At 41.9% G+C, this 20,867-nt stretch overlaps 1 protein-coding gene across 39 annotated transcripts in view; it reads right to left on the bottom strand.

Annotated features, from left to right (window-relative positions):
• Positions 1 to 20,867, bottom strand: part of LOC138210910 (receptor-type tyrosine-protein phosphatase delta-like) — a 348,424-nt gene that overhangs the window by 69,619 nt on the left and 257,938 nt on the right. For all 39 annotated transcript variants that reach the window (XM_069170312.1, XM_069170313.1, XM_069170306.1 and 36 more), the window contains one exon: positions 71 to 216. In XM_069170312.1, the coding sequence (XP_069026413.1) occupies positions 71 to 216 (146 nt within the window). The remainder of the gene's footprint in view (positions 1 to 70; positions 217 to 20,867) is intronic.

Raw genomic sequence — 20,867 nt, forward strand, 5'->3', positions numbered from 1 at the left:
AGAGCCAAAAGCAGTGCTGAAGCATTCCAGTTTTGTCGAGCATTTTACATCAGAACAATAGACCTAATACCTCAAATCTCTGGTTGCTGACTTTCTTCCCCTTCTTGTTCCACACAATCTTCGGCCGTGGATCTCCTGTGGCTTGGCAGATGAAGGATGCCACACCTCCCTGCACGCCTGTTTGGTCATTGGGGGTTCTTAAAAACTTTGGTGGTGCTGGAGAGAGACAGGAATAGAATAACAGATAACAAAAAAAAATAGTTAGTGTGCGTGTTAAGCATTGCAGACGGAGCAATTCATCTGTTTTATCAAGCCACACACACTTGAAAGTAACAAAGTTACAAATTTAAGCATGTGGCCTGTAAGAGGATTTTCCTTGGAGATCAAGACAAGAGATTATATTGACTTTACTGTGCAAGTGGAAACAGATGATCAGCTGCTGAGATCAGAAGTAAAAGGACAGAGGTGTTGGGAGCAGAATGTACAAAACATATTATCTTGACCCTGGAAGTATTTTCTAAGTAGCTTTACTGAAGGATGACTGGCTGAGATTTAATGGGAAAGTATTTGTTGTAGGAAAGAAAGAAGGGATATAAAAACATTATACTTTGTTTGTCATGTTCTAAAAATGGAAATTTTGGTTTGGGTGTGAGGTATTTATACTGAAAAAGAGCTTGACTTGTGTCAAGACCACCAACTAAGAAAGACAGCGTCTTACTTCTGTGGCCGTAAACATTGTTGTCGTGATAACTGTGAATTTTGTTCTCAATGCAGGTCACAAACAAGATTACAAACCAATTCACTCTTTTTTTAAAGCCTTTGCCTTGTAACTATGTAGTTGTAGTAACTTGTGATTGAATAACACATTTCCCATGCTGCTAAATGAGGGAAAAAGTTCTGAAAAGGAAGAAAAGAGCTTATCTCGGATCATCATTTGTTTTTCATAAAAAAGTGAAACGCTAATTGTGTCTGCATTGGTTCTTCATATTTTTTTTCTCACAACGTATGCTGACATTTCCCAAAGTTATTTTTTAGAGAAACATAAGCTTGTCTATCAGTTCACTTGCACACGTCACTAATCTCTACAACAGCACCAACTGGAACGGTGGTGGTGCCCCACGCAAATGAGACATGCACCTGATAAGTGCCTCAAAATGCTCTGATTGTCAGTGTGAGCATTCTGTTGCTCCTAATTGGTCCTTTAATTCAGCACAACAAGTCAAGTGTAAAGAAAATGAGGATCAAAAATGTTAAAAATGTGGGGGAGCTGAGGTGAGAGAATAGCCGAGGGGAACAGTGTTTGCTTTGTGTGGACATCGCACGGACGTTTCCATCTCCTCCGGTGGCTTTTCCAGCCCTGTACGCGACTATTTGGCTCTGATTTTCACAACAGTGAGAAGGCTCACCACTCCGTTCCTACAGTTTGATTTTTAGAATTACGGTGAAACTCTTCCCCAATACAACTCGGGCTTTGTCAGACGTTATGACAATTCTCTATTTTCTTTCATTTCCAAAAATTTTGTTCTGTTTTTTTTCCTCCCCCCCCAGGACAATCTGCTCCTGTTCACGAGCTGATGTCTCCATTACAATCGCAGAAAAATCAAAACACATGAAAGCGATTAGTAATCAAAGGAACTCGTCTCTCCCTGATGAGATTTTGATTGTGAGATTTACATCCCAGCTTTATCATGATGATCAAGGCTCTTATAATTTCAATAGCAATAATGTCAAAGTGCTAAGTCAGACCCCCGCTCCCAGTATTTGCCTGTGAAGCTTAAGTGCCAGCTTCAGTGGGAGGTGCAGCTCCATCTGTCCCCCCACAGAGCAACTGTTTGCCTTTTATCAATCACTTCAGCGGGCCATTAGGGGCCACACAGCTGCAGTAATGCCAACCATCTGAACCACCTCATCTGTGTGTGTGAGAATGTGTCATTGTGCTTGTTCGCGTGGCTGCCTGTGCGCCGACTGATTTCCCCTCCCAGATTGTACTGCCCGGTGGCGGCGGCACTCCGGGCGAGGGGACAAATTAACCTGCAGGATTCGCGGGGAGGTGACATAAGATGTGTGGCCAGCAATCAAAAGGGCGAACAGATAAACAGGCAAGCAGCTGGGTTTCCACTGGGCAAATGAGTCTGGGAAATCACCTGATTTCCTCATGACAGGCACAAAGCCTCCACTGCACACAGACATTAACAACCCCCCCCCCCCCCCCCCCCCCCCACACACACACACACACACACACACAGAGTTCTCCGAGTCTTTCTCTCATTCACCAGCTGACAGATCCGACAGGTGGGCAGCAGAGTTGAGTGTTGACTGTGTAATTTGTACGTGGCAAAAAGCACTATTATATCTGCATTTGCACCTAATCTCATTCACTTGGCTGGGGTGTGGTGCACGTTGGCATCCAGCCAAGAGGGTGCTGATGGGTAATTGATATGCTATTGGGGCTGTTTTTGCTCCGGGACAATCCATTATGGCTCGATGCGTCTCCCAATGCTGGCTGTAATAGACTTCTACGACATGTACGGGAGATCAGCTCTGGAGGTGAGGGGAGGCGGGCGGTGGTGTGGGGCGGGAGGGGAGTCATCGCACAATGGGGAGTGATTGAGGCGTGACATGGAGGTAATGGTGTTTTCACAGACATGGCCGCTGATATCACCATCATGCCCCCATTTTAGGTCTGCCGCTGACAAACATCCATTTTGGTAGACTCCTCGTATGGCTTCAGGTAGACAGAGGCTGATTGAAACCTCAGTTTTATCCGAACAATGCCACGACTAGAACCTTGACAGCGAATAAAAAGATACGGTCTGTGAACAAACATTGTGCAAACTCATGCACCATAAAGAAGCCTCACCACGGAGCCCAGATTTTTCAGTGATCGTAACAGAAAATTACAACATCCACTACAGTGAAAAGCCTCCACTAAGAAAGTAGCAAGATTTATTTGCCATTTGTTTGCCTGTAATCATGTTAATTTGAATAAAGATTAATTTAATTAACATGGAATGGCATTGGGAATAGTGTGTGGGCATTGTTTTGAAAATGAGTCTAAATTGAAAGAGGATCCTTTTACCTCAGCTGCTTGTGTGCATCTCATTTGAGACGTCACCATAATCTACATGAATTAATACTGTTTCTCGGCACCTGTTGATTCAGTACAAAGATGTCACCAGCAAACAAATGATAAGTGTAAAATCTGTCACAAGCTGAAAGTTTAGTGACATGGGCCTGTGACTGCCCTCTCCTGTGGTCTTTATGTAGCCTTGCTCATTCGTTGCTACAAGAAAAGAGGAAGCTCTTCAGAGCATCCCACTGCTCCATTTCTCATGGATCAATGCCACGTTAATAATTCGGTGTCTAAGTTAACGGCTTTACTGTTCTTCAGAACATCCATGTCCACGGGGCTGAGGGGGCAGACTCTTTCATGACTTTAAATATCGTTTTTTTCATAAAAATAAATGAAAATTGGAAGCCTTTCACAATGTGGGCTGAAGATGAAAAGTATTAGTTGCTACTACTGTACACGATCATACGTATACTTTTCTTGTGTTTAATTTGTAAAATGCTTACACCATTTAAATAAATTGGTCTGCTCCATCCATCAGGTTGCTTTAGGTAATTATCCTAAAATGCCTGCACTACACTATGGCAGGCACATTGACCTTTTCTCCTCCAGGCTCTGGCTAAAAGTTTTTCTCTTCACTCCCATGCAAATGTCAGCATTCATAATATACAACAATTATTCAAATTTTTGACTTACGGAACAGATATACTATCAGTTAAAAAAAACATACTAAATATATTATTTTTAATACATTACCAGAGAGATAAAAAGAACATGTTTAAAGTCTGGTAACTGTGTTCGTGGATCTAATTTGAAAAAGAAAACCCAATAATTATTCAAGCATATTTTTGACAAAGGCAGATATGTCTAAAATAAATACCAGTCCAAATCAGCAAGATTAGGGGGAAAGCAGTTGGAAAGAAAAACTCCTACCAATGACTTTATTTGGTCAAACTTGGATGTTGAAAAAACGGAAGACAGCAGTGGAGGCTTTGAACTGAAATAAAAATGGACCAGTTTTTTTATTATTTGTTTTTCCTTCCAGATTAACACTAGAACTAAAAGCCAAATCAGAATATGTTTATTAAGTGAATACTAATTGTTATTTTGGAAAAGCAAATTCAAATCTAAATAGAAACCATCAGTAAAATGTGGGCAGAACAGATCATTAAACCAAATCCTGTACTTTGCACATAGCTGTGCAAATTTGGACTGGCAGTAAATAAAAAGCCTCCACATTAAGCACCTGTTGGAGGGTCAGACTATAAATTGAGTGGAAGGTTTAACTGTGAAGACTGGGACCAATGATTTCATATTTTTCTGTCGTCATAGTTTGGTTCAGAGCATCTTGCGGATCTGCATTCATTACGAGCTTGTTTGATATTGGCTTAACTCGTCGCCAAACATTGCATTTAAACGCTTTTCTCAAAGAGACTCGAGTCTGGGTTTCATTCACAATGGCCAGAACTTTTCAAGTCATCGGGATCCCTCCATGGACTTAAGTTTGATCTGCCAAGCCATTAAAGAGCATGAATCAAAGAGTGGAGAGAAGAACATTATTAAAATGACTTTTAGTTGGAACTTCTATTCGGCACAGACACCAGTCCAAGACGACTCGGTTTTCACAATTATACTGACTGACATATTCAATTTAATTTGCATGAAAGGGGCCATTTCCTCTCTGAATCTTTAACTTGCAGGGTGAGGTGGGGTTGTGGAGGGCGATAATTAATCCTAACACATTGGGTGGCAGTCTGCAAATACCGTGCTCCATTTTGGACATACGGGTGGAAGAAAGGAGCATTTAAAGATGCCATTAACCTCATTCGACATCTTTAAGCCGCAGCATATCAGTTCTGTGATATTGATGAATTGTCACAATGGCAGCAAGCGATGCAAATTGGACTGGAAGGGGCTGCTAATGTTGGGCCAGGGTAAAAGTGACGCATGCAGGATATACTGTACACTTTGGACATTTGACATCATATAATCCTTTTAAGTGTTCTGTGAGCCAAACAGCAGCAGTATCTTTATCGTTGTAGTTAAGTCCAGAAAGGTAGAGACAGGTGGGTTTGTTGGTGATTTTAAATGCAGCTGCGTATGTTCACAGCCACTCTATGGATTAATTAACTGCCTATACAGAGTTCAGAAAATCTGACCTCGCATACCAAAAAGAAAACCGGCACGCTAAGAGAGAGATAAACAATGAAAAAGCATTGAACAAAATTAGAGCGAAGATAAACCACACATGCTAATCATTTGAACAAACACAAGCAGAAATTATTTTCTTGGGGCATTACACAGCTCTCTATCTGCAGCATAATGATAAAAAAAAAATGTCTTTTGTAATGCAGAGGAAACAAACTCCACATTGTATGAGCTCACAAAGGGTCTAGGCAGAAAGAAAGAAAAAGAATCGGAGCTTAATTAGAACTGTTGGCTGATTTGCATTGCATGCTCATCGGTAATCTTGCCTTAAATGGAATCTGAAATTCTTATTGCAATTAGTGATTACTTGAAAAGGGATATGGCCCCCGAATGATTGTTAATTACTGGATCAGGAATAGTACATTAATTCACTGCAGAGGTTTTAATGCAGTGAAATGATGGGGACCCACTCTTCCATCAATATTGTGCTGCTTGTCACACATAATGAAGTTCATAATACAAGCCTTCTCCCACACTGCTCCCTCTTCCTAACCGCTTAAATGTGCTCTCTGAGCAAAATTCCAAACAGTCATTATGTAAAACTAATTTAATAGAATATACAAGAATGCAGCTTAATGACACGTTAATATTGAGACTGCTTACAGATAGTAGGGGCTGCAGGTCTATTTTGAGATATGGTCAGGCTCTCTTATTTGGCTCCTAAGCTGCACAGAGTCTACTGTGAATAAATAAATGCATATGATCACTTACAACATGGCTTCAAAGGCAGGAAAACTACAGCAGGCATTATAATACACAAACTCTCTCGTGGATTCTCTTTGCCAAATATTCAGCCCAGTGACTAAGGTTGCAAAAATCATATTCCAATGGGACTTTCTTAACCCCAGTCAGTGTGTATTACTCATGCTCAGTGGCGCTTTTATGGAAGGCCTGAGCTTCTGGGTATAACTCTGTAGGAGCAAGGGCACTTTTGCACAGACAACAGCAACAGCTTCAAAAAGAATGGCTAATGCTCCTGTCCCACATTCAATGCACTGACAGATTCTCTGACAAGACAGGGGAGGAATAAGGCTCCAGAGGTGCACAGGCGCAACCTATCATGCACATGTGCACACATACACAGACACACACCCTCAAGGGTGTTAGAATATTCTCGCTGAATGGAGGGAGAATTGCAAATGGGAGAAGGACATGAATAAATCGAGGGACGTGGGACAACAGAAAATTGCGGAAGGTTCCATTAAATAAGTATAAATGGTTATTTATGGAACAGTGCTGGGCTTCCTAGCTCGCGTTTCATGTGATGAGATGGAAGTTGAAAGGCTCCCTATTCAATTATCATTGTAGATTCATAAAGGCAAAGACCTTTCAGTTGTGGAATGACAGCTGCATTGGCCATGTCGTCTCTTCTGTGGTCTATTATGATATTTGCAGATGAAAACTTGCGCCCTCTCTACTTCTCTCTCTTACCGTGTTTGTCTCTCTGCCAGACACACACACGAACACTAGCTCCCGCCATCTCCCACGGGACACATTAGCGAGGTAGAGGGATCCAGTTTGTCACTTAATAAAACGGCCCACTCAAACAGATGGCTTTGTTCAAACGGCCCCCAACACTTTAAAAGCTGGAACTGAGTCGCTGCTGTGGCAAATCAGACACATGAAAGCACACCTCCCTTTGCGGTGGAAACCAAACAGAAGGAAACGTATAAATATTGTATTGCACCACTGTCGGTGTGAGAGCGTCCGCCTGTGAAATAAATAAATAAAAAATACATAGGAAAAAGAGTGAAGAAGAGGAGGAGGGAAGTGGAAAACGCCAGACCCTCCTGCTAGAAATTCTGAACATCTGGGCATCGTCTTGTCAAACGGCAATGCAAAATAATACAGTGGCCAAGACTTCATTTCATCTCCGCTCATTCATTATTTGTTCATTTGTGTATGAATACACAAATCCGGGGCCGATTCGTGTGTGGCCATTTGAGGAAAAAAAAAAACAGTCAAGCAAGAAGTATGAAATTTGGATTTGTTTGTCTTGTTTGTTTTTCCTCTAACGTCTGGGAAAAAGAAAGAACATAGATAAGTTATTCTAATTGTGCAGGCTTACTCTGTTTGGTAGTCAGCGCACTCTATTTGCAAAAAGTTAATTATCTGATAGGATAGGCAGTGGCAGCGACTAACACAGAAAGCCATTTGTTCATTCTGTTATCCACTAGGCAATGGAACGATTCATTAAATGGCAGTGCTGCAGCAAAATGGCCAATAGTTATCATGTTGAGGCTGCACGGACTTGAAAAGATGGTAAAAATGGCAAAAGTGATAAACAGGCTTTGGCCATGTCAGATTAGTGCCAATGTGTAGATAGTGAGGGAACATGGTTGTGTGCGATTCTGATGCTTCTACTACACACATGATGTAGATTTTACGTGAGATTGACAAGAAAATATCACCATGACTGCATTTGCAGATGACTATCTCCAAAGCTGCCAGCTTTCCACGACATGTAGCACAAATCAAAAGATATAGATGGGAACAGTGGAATGGAAAATCAAATAAGCAACATATTCGACTAGCTGTAACCAAGAGAGAATTAAACTATGCTTGGGCCTGTCCTATTTCTTTATAGTATAAACTTCACATAATTGTCTTTGCCCTCAACCACGGAGCGGAAAAGCTTGCCTCATATTTGTCTCCGCAGGAGCAGAGATGGATTATGTAGCAAATCATTCCGTGGATTCGACATTGTATATTTAAACAGACTCTAATTTTATGGATAAGTAGTGCCAAGCCATTTCCGATGGATGCCAGTTGTCAGGCCATAAGAAGTGACACATTCCCTGCACTGTGTTTTCTCAAGCGCTTACAGACAAACTAGCCCCATGCTCCAGCAATCCTCCAAGATGACAACTGGCTTCCTTTCAGCAGCTTTCAGCCACCCTGTAAATGTTCCGGAGTTCAGCAAACCAGGTTACACCAAAACCAAGCTTTTTGGTACGAATAAATAGGGCTCTAATACTAATTTCTTCACATCTAACCATCACGTTTTACCCATTTTTGTTTTGTTTTATATTCTAAGGTTAAGGGGGTAAACGTAATAAACAATCTAAAACTATGAAACTACAATTAAAACAATATTATTTATTTTAAAACAACCAAAAGGTGCAATGTGCATCCCTGCACACTGTTCTCTATAAAGAGCTGACGTCATGGCTATCCTCAGACCAATTTTTTTTTTTTTTTACTGGGACAAAGAATATGTAGGGGAGGTACCACAAACAGTCACTGAAGGACCAAAGTGACCTTTCACAGGCCACTAATTTTATGCAGCAGTGAAGGAATAGCATTGCATATAAAAGAGAGGGAGAAAAATGATTATGAGTAATTGAAACGTTTCTGAGGTAAAGATCACCTTTTCCTATCTGAAGCCAACACTTGAGTGTGATCTGTCAGAGTGCAGTGGCATGAAAGCATTCAGGAAATTGTCAGTAACCTTCTGGGGCAAGACACGTTCATTTATGTAGCACATTTCATACACAGGGATATTTAAAGATCTTTACACAGTGAACAGAAGCATACGACCAAAAAAGTAAAAGGAGGAGAAAAATACAACACTTAAAATTGTATAAAAATGTAAATAATTAATGTGTAAATGATGTAAAGTGCAGCTTTGATGTGTGACTAAAAGCAATTGCAAACAGATGCATCGTCAAGCTAGATTTAAAAGTATTGCGTTTATTCTTTGTGTCAGTTGTGAGCAGCGTAGAAGCTAAAAGCATCTAAACCGTGTTCACTGCTAACTATAGGAAGCTTCCGTAGACCAGAACCAGCTGATCTGAGAGGTCTGGAGGGTCATACTGTGTGAGAAGATCTCAGATCCATCATGGACCTGGAATTTGTCCAAATGAACTGAATTTGAATTATTAATCTTAATGTTTCTCTAAATTGAACTTAGTGACATGCACTACTGCAGGATAACACGTGACTTGTGTATTCGTGGGTTGTTTTTGTCAGCTACACATTATTAATATGTCTCCGACTAGACCACATGCAGTAAATCTAAGTTGAGGTCTTTGAATTCTTAATTGCAAGCCCCTGAAGAAAACCGTTGTGTTTGTTCTTGTGTGCGTGCGTGCGTGTGCGTGCGTGCGTGCGTGTGTGTGTGTGCGTGCGTGCGCGTGCGTGCGTGCGCGTGCGTGTGTGTCTTTGAAGAGCTACAGATGGGAAACAAATGAGGGCGGGTGGTATCAGGGTCAGGATGGCGGATGTTTTTTTTTTTTTTACTTTGAGGCAAACAGTGCAATGTCACCCCAGGAGCAAAAAAACAAGAAGCCTCAGGGGACATAATTAAAATAATCCAGTGAAATTAAGTGCTTCACAGCATTTTTAAAAGGCTCTTCCTTGATGTGTGAAGATGTGGGGACGTTGAAGCGGAAGATGGGTGGAAAGGTAAAGCGTATGACTGTGTTTCTGTCTGCTTACAGTGGGTGGGTTTTAATAGACACTCTGCTCTTGAGCCCCATTTTTTTTTTTTTAGCTGTATTCACATTTGTCATAATCACCAACCTGTTCCATACACATCTGTGCAGTGTACCATAAAATCACACATCTGGTTCCACAATGTTTCACTTTTTTTGAAAATGGCCTAAATTTTTCATTGAAGTCCTGCTTGCATATTGTAATTAATGAAATATAATTGCTTTAACCTTGGAAATATTTGCATCACTGTAGAGATAGTTAAAGTGAAAACAATCAGAGGGGTGAATTACACCACCGGTTGCAATTTGAAAAACAAAGAAAAAAGAGAAACCAAACAAAAGGACGCTGAACACTATTAATGACCTCACGAGGATATTAATTGTAATGAAATGTGATGTGATGAAATACCAAAAAAAAACGCTTTTCATCGGTCATGTGTACTATATCTTTCCACATCTGTTCAATTTAAATCCATTTTCTTGGAGGCTGGGGGGAAAAAAACCAGGTAGATTTCTAAAGCTGAGGACTCTCCTCAGGCTAAAAGGCCGTTGGGGCCCGGAGATGTGGCCTTTGGACTGATGAAGTTGGTTACGCTTCTCTTCTAAGTCCTTTTCACCCTTCGCCAAACTGACCCTCAGTTGACAGAGAGAGAGAGAGAGAGAGAGAGAGAGAGAGAGAGAGGGTACACAAAGGCGCTGGCCTCAAGTGCAAATGTTTGCCAGCAGTAATGGGCTTTAGTCCACTGGGCAAGCAAATGTGTGGCCTTTATGTGTGTATTAAGAATATGTACATAAGTATGCGAAGAGAAGTGCTCTACAGACTGTACATTTATTTGTGGGTCGAAACAATGAGCTTGTGAACATACATCAATAAGTTGGAGAAGAGAAATTTCCCTTTAAAAGATCTATCTATCTACAATAAAAAAAAATTCACACTTATCTAGATTATTCTAAAAGCTCAACTCTGATTGATGGCTGCGGTTATTGGCTTTTAATGTGGCAGTGAAACTGCAAGAGAGAGAGAGAGAGAGAGAGAGAGAGAGAGAGAGAGAGAGAGAGAGAGTAAAAAGCCAGTGACATTGTCTCAAAATGCCCCCAGGTACTATGATCCTAAGTTATGACTCCATTTGTTTCCTCACATAGATTAAAGGATAACTAGTAAACCTGCACATCGAATGAGTGTGATTGTTAACTTCATGAATATTCGAGGAAATCTAGTGCACTTAAGTACTTCGAGTGAACGCAGTGATGGATTTTCAACCTGAAGAGGTGGTTAGTAACACAGCTGAGCCTATTGCATCAAATAAGTGTCCTTTAAAGGGGCACGATATATCCATCTGAATCATTACATGCGTACAATTCAGATGTAAGATCACATAGGCGATGTAAAGTATAATTTCCATCTATAATTAATAGTTGGTTAAAAACTATATCCATAAATTGCCCAGTCTTCTGCATATGAATTGAACCTGGATATGGCTTGTAAATTAGTTTCCCTGAACACTTGAACATCTAAAAAGTACTGACATCGCTTCAAAATGCATCTCATTGAATCAGATATTGCCACTAATGCAGTTTTATCCACCCATTCATCCACTTATGAGAGGCTTTTTCTTCCCATTCCTCTTTCATGCTCTCTTTTGTCTGTCCATTTTCTATAGTAATCACATTACACTCTGTGTAATGTGGTACATTTCACCATTGAGAAGCCAACTGGGTAGTTAATCCAGCCCAGAGAATGCAGCATTGTATACTTTAGAGAAAGTCCACAATGATCATTGTTTACCCTTAAAGGAGTTCTAAAACCTACATTTGTGTAATGTAGCGTTAAATGGCAGAAGAATTATGTTTATAACCGATTTCTCCTTGGTGTGTTTTTGCAGCAGATATTTTCACTCTGCGGCGTACAAGGCGAGTTGGCTGTCATTAATCATTCCACAGGTGCAGGAGCATTGTCACAACCCATACGTCCCTTTGCCTTTTCAACCAGGGTGGAAAGCAGGAGTAGGGAGGGTGGAGGCTGGTTGGGGGGGGGGCGATTCCTAAAAACAATTTCCCTTCCTCTTCTCCTGCGCTGAATTTGTCAGGAGGGGGAACCAAGTCCAGATTAATTAGATTCCATTTTTTGGTCATCTTCGTTTTTTCTCCTTCCATGACTCTCTTCTTTTTCTTTGTTGTGCCTACAGTCCTTACAGCCATCCCAGCGCCATTTATCACGTTGCCATCTCGACAGTGCCTTCCCCCTTCCTTGCTGGGAAGCCATTAGAACATCTCTGCATCGTGGCGGCCAGATTGCATTCCGGTCCCCGCTCGCAACATTTATCATCTTTTGTCCTAACTTTTTATCTGCCCCTGCCCTGTGTGAAGCCCTATCTGCAATGACCACTATAATGAAACACTGGGAGGTGAGACTCAAGTAAATAACCTAATTAAACCTAGCAAACAGGGACAAAGGGAAAAATTGCACAAAAGGCCTTTGTGAGAATGCCAGAGGAGGAACACTCACAGATGGCAGTGAGGAAGTCGAAGCAGCGATGTGGCCCGATGCCCATACCACCTTCTCATCTCAGTATTTATAGTACTCCTAGTGGTGCTGTTGTTTGTCCAAAGATGTCCTCTTAACGGGATTTACATCCACCCAGTATGACAGTTTATGCTTAATCTGACAAAGCGCTGATTACACACAGAAACAAATAAGGTTTGTAAGACAAGAAATGTTCCCGTAAAACAAGGAAATACTGCATATCCGTGATAAGTCCCAAAGTACTGAGTAATGAGGGCTAAGAGAAAATCTATCCCTCCCTCTCTCTCTCCCTTTTCACTCCTTTCTAATTCTTAGGCAAAAGTCTAGCCAACTCAGATTGGTCTCATTAGGGACAAAATGAAGAATACCGACCGTCATAATTATCAGTGCGCCCCTGCAAACAGTATTGAGTCGATGCAAAAAAAATGTCAGGGGGGCATTAGTGGGCAATTATTAATCCATATCAAGCTGGGGTGGACAATTTAATTATCACCTAATCAATATTTTCAGATCTTGTACAGATGTAGAGCAGTGACCGAGTGGATAGATCTGCCTTCTGAGAAGAATCTGTGCTGGAGGAGAAAAAAAAAAAAAAAGCATGGATGTGATAGCCGGGAACAGTGGCAGGGCTGCAGTGAACAGGAGCGTACTATAGTCTACATGCATGACCGAGGCCACTGATGGACACCAGCCCCACTCTACCTGAATACTTTGGAGTTGGCTACAAAAAACAAAAAGAGCAGGATACGTCTCCCCTTGAGAACTGCTCTTTGCTGCCCTTTTCTGGGGACACACGAGCGCCTTGGATGGTCGCCACGCTGACTTTAATATTTTCTCATTAACGGACTCAAACCCATGTTTTTCTCTCGTTCTGATGCTGTTACCACGAGCGACCTTGACCAAAGACAGGGCTGTGTTTGTGTTTATCACAGCCCCGTGCCACTCTAACTCATTTACCAGCAAAAGCTCCAAACACCAATGCATCATCCAGGAGGGATGTACTCATGACATGTGGCTGTGATCATACAAAAAAAAAAAAAAAGAAAAAAAAAAAAGCCATTATTTGTGTATTTTTATTAGTAATTTGCTGTAATATCGTATCATTGCCAGTAATCTTGCTTACTTTCTGTCGGTACTCTCTGTTTTCTCAGTGCAGCACTGAATAATTACTCTCATTGTACCTGAAACAAACTATCTCAAATAATATCAGTCAGGGCTTTGTGCGAGTGATGAAACAAAATGAATGCTGTGTAACAGGCCCTTGTGGATTTCAAAGATGCCACACAATGAGGCATTGCAAAACAAAAGGGGCTGTCTTCTATGCGAGATAGCAGTCATCTGAGACAAGAATACCCTCTCATGCGTCTGTTTTGCTGTTCTGTTTTGTTTGCTGTTATTGTGACTCTCGTCTCCATCCCTGGATCACTTTAGTCACTATGCAACCAATTGATTACTAAGTAACCTGGACCTTGATTATTTGCTCTGCTTATTGCCTTACTGTTTGCAACAATGGATTATGATTTTAACACAACATTGCATTTTCGGCTCACCTTTTCATTCCCAGCACACATTATAAAGCTCCAGTGTTTTTTTTGTTTTGTTTTTTTTTCCATTTAATGCTTCAGTTTCCATTTGCTCTAATAATAATACCACAAGTACGACAATAAGCCAGTAGCACCGCAAGTCAAAGTCCTTCTCTTTTTTTCAGCTTTGTTAGAAGTTGGCTAAAGTTATGTTTAAAGGCTAATACCTTCTAAAGATAAAAGTTGACTCTTTTTTTATTGTGTTTGACAAGAAATTTTAAATAAGATCAAAATGTGACATTCAATCCAAACTGCAATATCTTTAATCTGTTTACCTTTGACTTTCATTACCAAATTTCAGATCCTTATAAAAAGGGTTGAGATCATTTCATAAGATGCCAAGAACCTAATCATATCAGTAGGATTAAAGTTGTAGGCTCCAAGATTACTTTTTGGAAATTATCTTTGAGCTTTGTAAGAAAAAGACTCGGCAGTGAAGAAACATAAAATAAATCCCTGTAACTCGTATTAGCCTTCCCTTCATTCCTATCACCTCATCTGGTTCGGAGGCCTTTGAAAGTCAATCCACCCATTCTTTCACTTAATCTCCATCGACGCTCTTCCTCCGCCACATTTGGATTTTTCTTTTCAATCTACCTCCTCTTAACCGCTCAGCATCCCACAGTAGTTTGCTATTTCACTTCCGTGGCAGTTAACACTCTGATTGTTGGCAAATCTGACCTCGTCCTCTGATCGATATGTTTCTGCATTTATTTCTGGTGCTTCACTGTGTCTGTTGCTGCTTCATTTGTGTACTCTACTATACAGCATATTGCTGTGGCTGGGACAGGTCAAAGAGGATTTTTCACACCATCTGATCGGTGATGCTCTTTGGCAGTAATAGAGAATGAAAGCATCTTGTTACAGATCTGCCATATTGTCCATCTCTTGCCTCCATTAGGTGTCCAGTATGCGTGTGCTATTTTTACCCAGGCTATGAATCTGTGTACAGCCATGCATAACTGCTACTTCTAGCTAACACACACATACTGTCTATAGCATGCCTGAAGAAAGTACACATAAGAAACCGTATGTGTAGGAGTGTGTGCAGTGAAATGGATGTATTTGGATATGCATGGATTTTAAAGCTAAAAAGGGGCTTCACAACGAACTTGGAATAAAACCTGCGTTTAATGCAGACTGAAAGCACTTACAACATGCATTTCATTGCATCATTTACCCAGGACTTGCAGTGGTATTTTGCTACCTGTTAGCCGAGTAATGTCTCCTGGGCGTTCCAATTCTCCTCCCACAGGATTTAACATAATTTGGCCAGAGACACAAATAAGGATGTCTCTGCGGGATTTTATAACAAAACTCCAGCCTCTCCTTTTCTGTGGACATCTCTCCTTGAATAACAGCAGTGGAGGGAAAAAGCCCAGCCAATTAGATTGTGCCGTGTAATGACAGGCAACAGATCATGCGGTGTGAAATTTCTGTCTTACCCAGGCAGTGGCAGGAAGGCGAGCGAGGGAATGAAAGGGGATCTCTGCGAGACTCTCTGATCATGTGTTATGTTTCCTCTCTCCGATGGACACAAGGAGGAGAGTGGGAAAAATTTATTTGGAAAGTGCACTTAAAGAAATCCATGTAGGCACAAATCCTGACATCATAGAGTGTGCTCTATGCTCTCTTGTAATAACTCAAGACTGAAGGAGATAAAAGTAAAGCGGGGGTGGGGGGGGAATAAAGGAAAAGTGTGTGAGGACTGAATGAGATTGAATTTAACCAAAGTAAAAGTTTGCGATGAAATGTGTTGGACTGCATGTTTGCCTCCATGTGGCCCTGAAAGATTTGGAGCGAGAAAATAAATAACAGATAAGGTCTTGCCTTTTGAGGCTCACGATTCCACTCTCATCTTGCCTCTTTGTTGTACATTAATTATCCACTCTCAACTTGAAATATCCTTCATCATTACTCAAGTGATGGAGGCGATTGTGGTAATTAATTAGTTGATGAGAGAATGATGAATGACATGAGAGATGGCACCAAGGGAGTATTAACACTAAAGGGAACCAGAGTCTTTATGGATGTTATGATGGATGCTGGCTAAACACCTCATAAATGTCCAGGGACCTTTTACTAATGGTATGAGTATGTATGTATGCATGTATGTATGTATGTGTGTGTGTGTGTGTGAGAGTGAGTGAGAATGCATATTCCATATTCCGCTCTGTGACGGGATGGGCACTTAGTGCTGTGCCATTAGAAACAAGGGCTTGGCTCAGTTTCACCCTGAAAAGCCTATGAGTCTGGCTGTGGCGTGAGAGCATTTTCACCTCTCAATGGAGGCTCTCACTCTCATTTGCCATAACTAATATACCACACTAAAGCTGTGTGTCACAATAAATCTCAGCCCCTCAAATGGCATGACTCATTTTGGCGGTGCAGAGAAGAGGGACAGTGTGTAAGTCAGAGTGTGCGTGAATACGTGTGCCAGAGAGTGAGTTAATGAATGAATGAGTGAGCATACAAACAAGAGGGGGAGGGAGGATGGGGGGGGGGGGGGGGGTGATAGGAAAGGGTGACAGATGTAGTGTGTGAGACCGTATTAGGTGAGAAAGATGGCTCTCCAAAGACGGACTTTGAGCGCTCACTCCATCACTCTGCAGAATGTAAATCAGCTGTGACAGGAGGAGCTCGGGGCGTAAAGATTCCCAATCCGCGTCAAGCATTGGAGAGTGCTGTAGGTAAGAAGGTGGGGATGTAAGCTTTCTGGCTTGGACTGAGAGATTGCCCCGAGGCGCTCCATGGAGATGAATGGTTTAGACCATTAACCCCACTGCAGAATCCCAACATACCCCACAGGCACACAAATGTGCTGCGCTGAGATCAGTGCAATGTGTCACACTCTTAGGACCCCTGGAGTGAGACCAAAGCTCCGGCCTCGGGCCAGGTGTGAGCCGTGTGAACACGCATGCATGGCCACACACACACACACATACAGATGCATTCATCCTGAAGCAGAGAACTTTAAAAGGCTTTTCTAATCGAACAGTTGTGTACTATAAAGGGGAATAAAAACACATTTCTGTTCTCCAAACACACAAATGAGGGCTGTGAGGTTTTGCTTCTCCAACCAAATTGATGCATTCAGCAAAGTCCAGGTGGCTCTTTTATTTAGAACAAAACTACAAATAAACCCTGTCACACTGTACATCTACCTCCTGGATGTTTCAATTTACTTGTTCTGCTCATGATATACAAAACACAGACTAATTGTTTGACTTACCGTATATCATAGTTAAAGCTATATGCTTAAAGTATATGTCTTAAACCACATAGTGGTAATAACTGCTGAAATTGTAATCATGGGCCTGCTTTGCTGGCGTAAAATCAATTAATGAGCCATGAAAGGTAAAGCAGGCGGAGCAGAGCTTTTGCCAAACGTAGTGCTTTAAATGACCATTTATTTTTGTGATATCTGCATGTAGAAAGTGCTTAATGAGTCAATGAATCCACATATGGGAACAAATCCGTCACTATTACGAGACTGACGTGATGCAAAATGTCCACGAGACAAACCCCGCTAGTGACAGTATATGTGATTGGGAACATAATGTCTGGGATCCATAGACATGGTGCAGTTTTGACTTGCATTTTGTATTTAAAAGAATTAAATGTGAATTGTGTTGGAACTGCAGAGTACAAAAACATCTTAAACCCCGTTTGAGCTGCTATGCTTCTTCTGTCTGTGTAGATTATATGTTCTCCTGCTCTTCATTGTTCACGCTGCAGTGAAACATCATCCGTGCAGCGAGCGCTCGTGTATTTCAGACTTGACTGGCCGAGTAATCCCACGGCTGCAGCTACAGCATCAATCTATTAATTGCACTGTCACTGGGGCAATGTCATGAAACACCTGCATTTTGATGCAGTTCACTGGCGCAGTGTGTGAAGGGTGATCAGATTCAGTGGATACGCCAGCACGGCCAGAATCACGACAAGTGTGAGCCCGGCAGATGCAAAACGGCTGGCAATGGGCTCAGCTCACTGGCTGATCCCAGCTTCAGAGACATGCCACAAGGTTGCCTTTGTGTGAGAAAGTGTGTGTACGAGAGCGAGAACGCGTCAACGTTATTTTTTTTTCGGGCACCTTAAATGCTCAAATGACGAAGAAAATCCATAACATTTTACAGTATGACAGACCAAGTCGTTTCATGCAGAGGTATTCAAATATATGGATTCAGAGAGTGGTATTTTGAGAGTTTATTGATTGCCACTAAAATGGATTTACAATTTGGATTACAATTTGGCGCTTTTGTTCTGTCAATATTCCCACTCTGAGACATGAATGGTACGGCATGGTTAAATTGCTCCAACATTTTCAAGTCAGGTTTGTCTTGGAGACATAAGTGCACTTAGATATAGCATTAGTGGTTGAGAGCTGGCCTTTAATTACCTTGATCTTGGCCTGTACAACATCTCCATATTGTGTGTGATTATCTGCTTTTCTTGAGTAGGAGGGTCAGGAGTGTGAATTGCTCGGCTTTTGTGTGATTCTGTGCTCTAAGTGCGAGGCAAAATGACTGCGATCCATAGATGAAGCTAATGGCATTCATGGAGTTAATAATGGGCCTGATACAACCTTTAAACATAATTGCACAGCACATTGTTGACAAGGAGCTGGCAGAGGCATGTGCAGCCAAAGAAAACGATCATGACTTCTTACTCATTTAGTTCAACCTGCAAGCAAGAGGCATCTTGCATGGCACTGATAACATTGTTTTATCTCAGATTCTCAGCCTTGTCACAAGGTCTTCATCCAAACAACGAGATGGTAATTAAGTGTTGGCACTCTTCGCCGAAGGTGTTTTCACCACATCTATTTGAAGTGTGAACACGATGCTTGCTCTCCCCTCGTACATATTGATGCTAGTTTTTTTAAGGATGTACTGTACTAAGACACGTTTTGAAATGAACGAGTGGAGCCAACAATGAGATTTCCACTTGAGCAGTGTCCGGCAGAATGATGAACGAGGTGGTATACTCGGGGAATTACAGTGATTTAAAGTTGGATCAAACCCTCCGCGAGTTCCCTTCTCCTCTCGCTTTAACGTCCTTTTATGCAAACATGTAAGGTCTGTGTGTTTATTTGTGGCTAATTCACTTTGTACCAGGCAGAATGTGTGTGTGTGTGGGGGGGATGGACGAGGGGGGGGGGGGGGGGGGCTGCAGCTCATACTGTCTGTTTATACGCGTGTGTGTGTGTGTGTGTGCGCCCAGTTTGAATGTTAGCGCTGTGTGGGTATGAGTGTAAAAGGGAATGGAATAGACTCAATTTAAATCAAATTAGCATGCTGGCAAATTAAGCAGAGGGATTTAATTTGAGCTGTTGTAAAAATGCTAATTTCAGTACAGCCCGGAAGCTTATATGCAAATACAACGCTATTTTACAATAATTCATATTAGGCCAGGCATGCATAAAACACACATATTACTGCCTGATCATCTGGGGAATCGAGTATCATTAGCTTTTGGACTTGTAACAAGGTGAACCTGTTTAGAGGGTGTATGTGCACAGGACTTTTCTGTTTGTATGTGTCTCTTTATTGGATTGGATAACATTTTCAAGCTCACGTGACTTTCAGTGTGGCTTTTGGTGTTTGTGCGTGCTTTGGTGTACTCGTCCGTCCCAACAGGCCTGTCCTTGATTCTTTTGTCGTTTTTTTTTATTTTTTTTTTTTAAAGTATGTTCTCTGTGATATATAAAACACCACTACATATTGTAGTTATGATCGCAGTCCACCCAGATAATACTATAAGTAAAACACTTTAGTATGTAAATAACCCTCCCCCATTTTGCTTCCTTCGCACAGCAATGGCTCAAAAGAAGTGCCACATCAATAGCCGATCCGTTGTTGCTGTCCCATGCGGTTCACCTTTGATCGCCGGCTCAAACGGATTGCACATACATTAGATGCCCAGAGTGTTTGGGTGTGCGCGGCGCGCCTCCGCATGTACGTCACCCTGTAAATAAGCGCAAGTGAGAGAGATGAAGTTTGGCTGTTAACATCTTAATGTTTAGAGAGGCTAGGGGAGCCTGTCGATACTCATTTGACGTGTTAAAGAGAATCATGCTGGCTCGCTGGGATTCCCCACGTTATCCACCATCAATGGGAGAAATCAATTAAAACACTATTAGGCTCAGGGTTTGACATGGTCCAACACAGCATGAGCCAAAGTGGGCTAGAGGGAGTGTGTGTGTGTGTGTGTGTGTGTGTGTGTGTGTGTGTGTGTGTGTGTGTGTGTGTGTGTGGAGAATGAGGGGGGGGAGCTGGGGTGTTGGTTTGAATTCACTGAAGATGTAGCTCAGTAACATTTCCCAGACTCCAATCCTCTTAATGCGTTAATGAACCTCCAAGTTATTTAATTCTGATGCTCACACCAGAGTTTTTAGCCTGCTTCATCCTTGCCCAGGTGGAGATGTTTAATGCCTCCAGCTCTCCTCTCATCTGCGATGCTTCCTTTTTGCATTACTGTTCAGCAAAAGACAGAGAAATTGTTTGTTGCCTCCCTCGCGCTCTGTCCCCTTGGCTCACCAGGGACAATTATGCCCCCCTTTCAAGCGATTGCCAAGCCCAATTTGCCACACAAATTAAACGGGCTGCATTTGAAGAGCAAGGGGGACAGGGTGAAGGAGAAAACGAGGGAGTGCAACAGAGAGAGAAGGCCAAAGACAAAACAATGACAGAATGAAAACAAACCAACAGACCAAACAGAGGAAAGATAGCAAGACAATCCTCTAAGATCAATTTTAAATCCACCATGCTCCTCCGGCTAGAAAAGGTCTGACTTGGAAACGTTTGCAGAAGGAGCAAATATGGTAGCACTCCCATTAACACATGAACAGAAATTAAAGTTTATTAGGGGTCCTGATTGGCGGTTTTCTTAAAAGGGGGCTGCTGTGTCCGCTGTGCGGGGTGGAGAGTAGGACTGGCTCTGAGGATCGTGCCATCTGTTGAGCAGGCAGACTCAGCCATTTTCTGCTCTTGCGTGCCTCATATCCTCCACCATGTCCACAGCCGGAGGCGAGCTCACACCCA

The sequence above is a fragment of the Embiotoca jacksoni genome, unplaced genomic scaffold (genome assembly GCF_022577435.1).
Source record: "Embiotoca jacksoni isolate LCO1_2020_lvr unplaced genomic scaffold, fEmbJac1.0.p SCAF_49, whole genome shotgun sequence".
Taxonomy (NCBI): Eukaryota; Metazoa; Chordata; class Actinopteri; family Embiotocidae; genus Embiotoca; species Embiotoca jacksoni.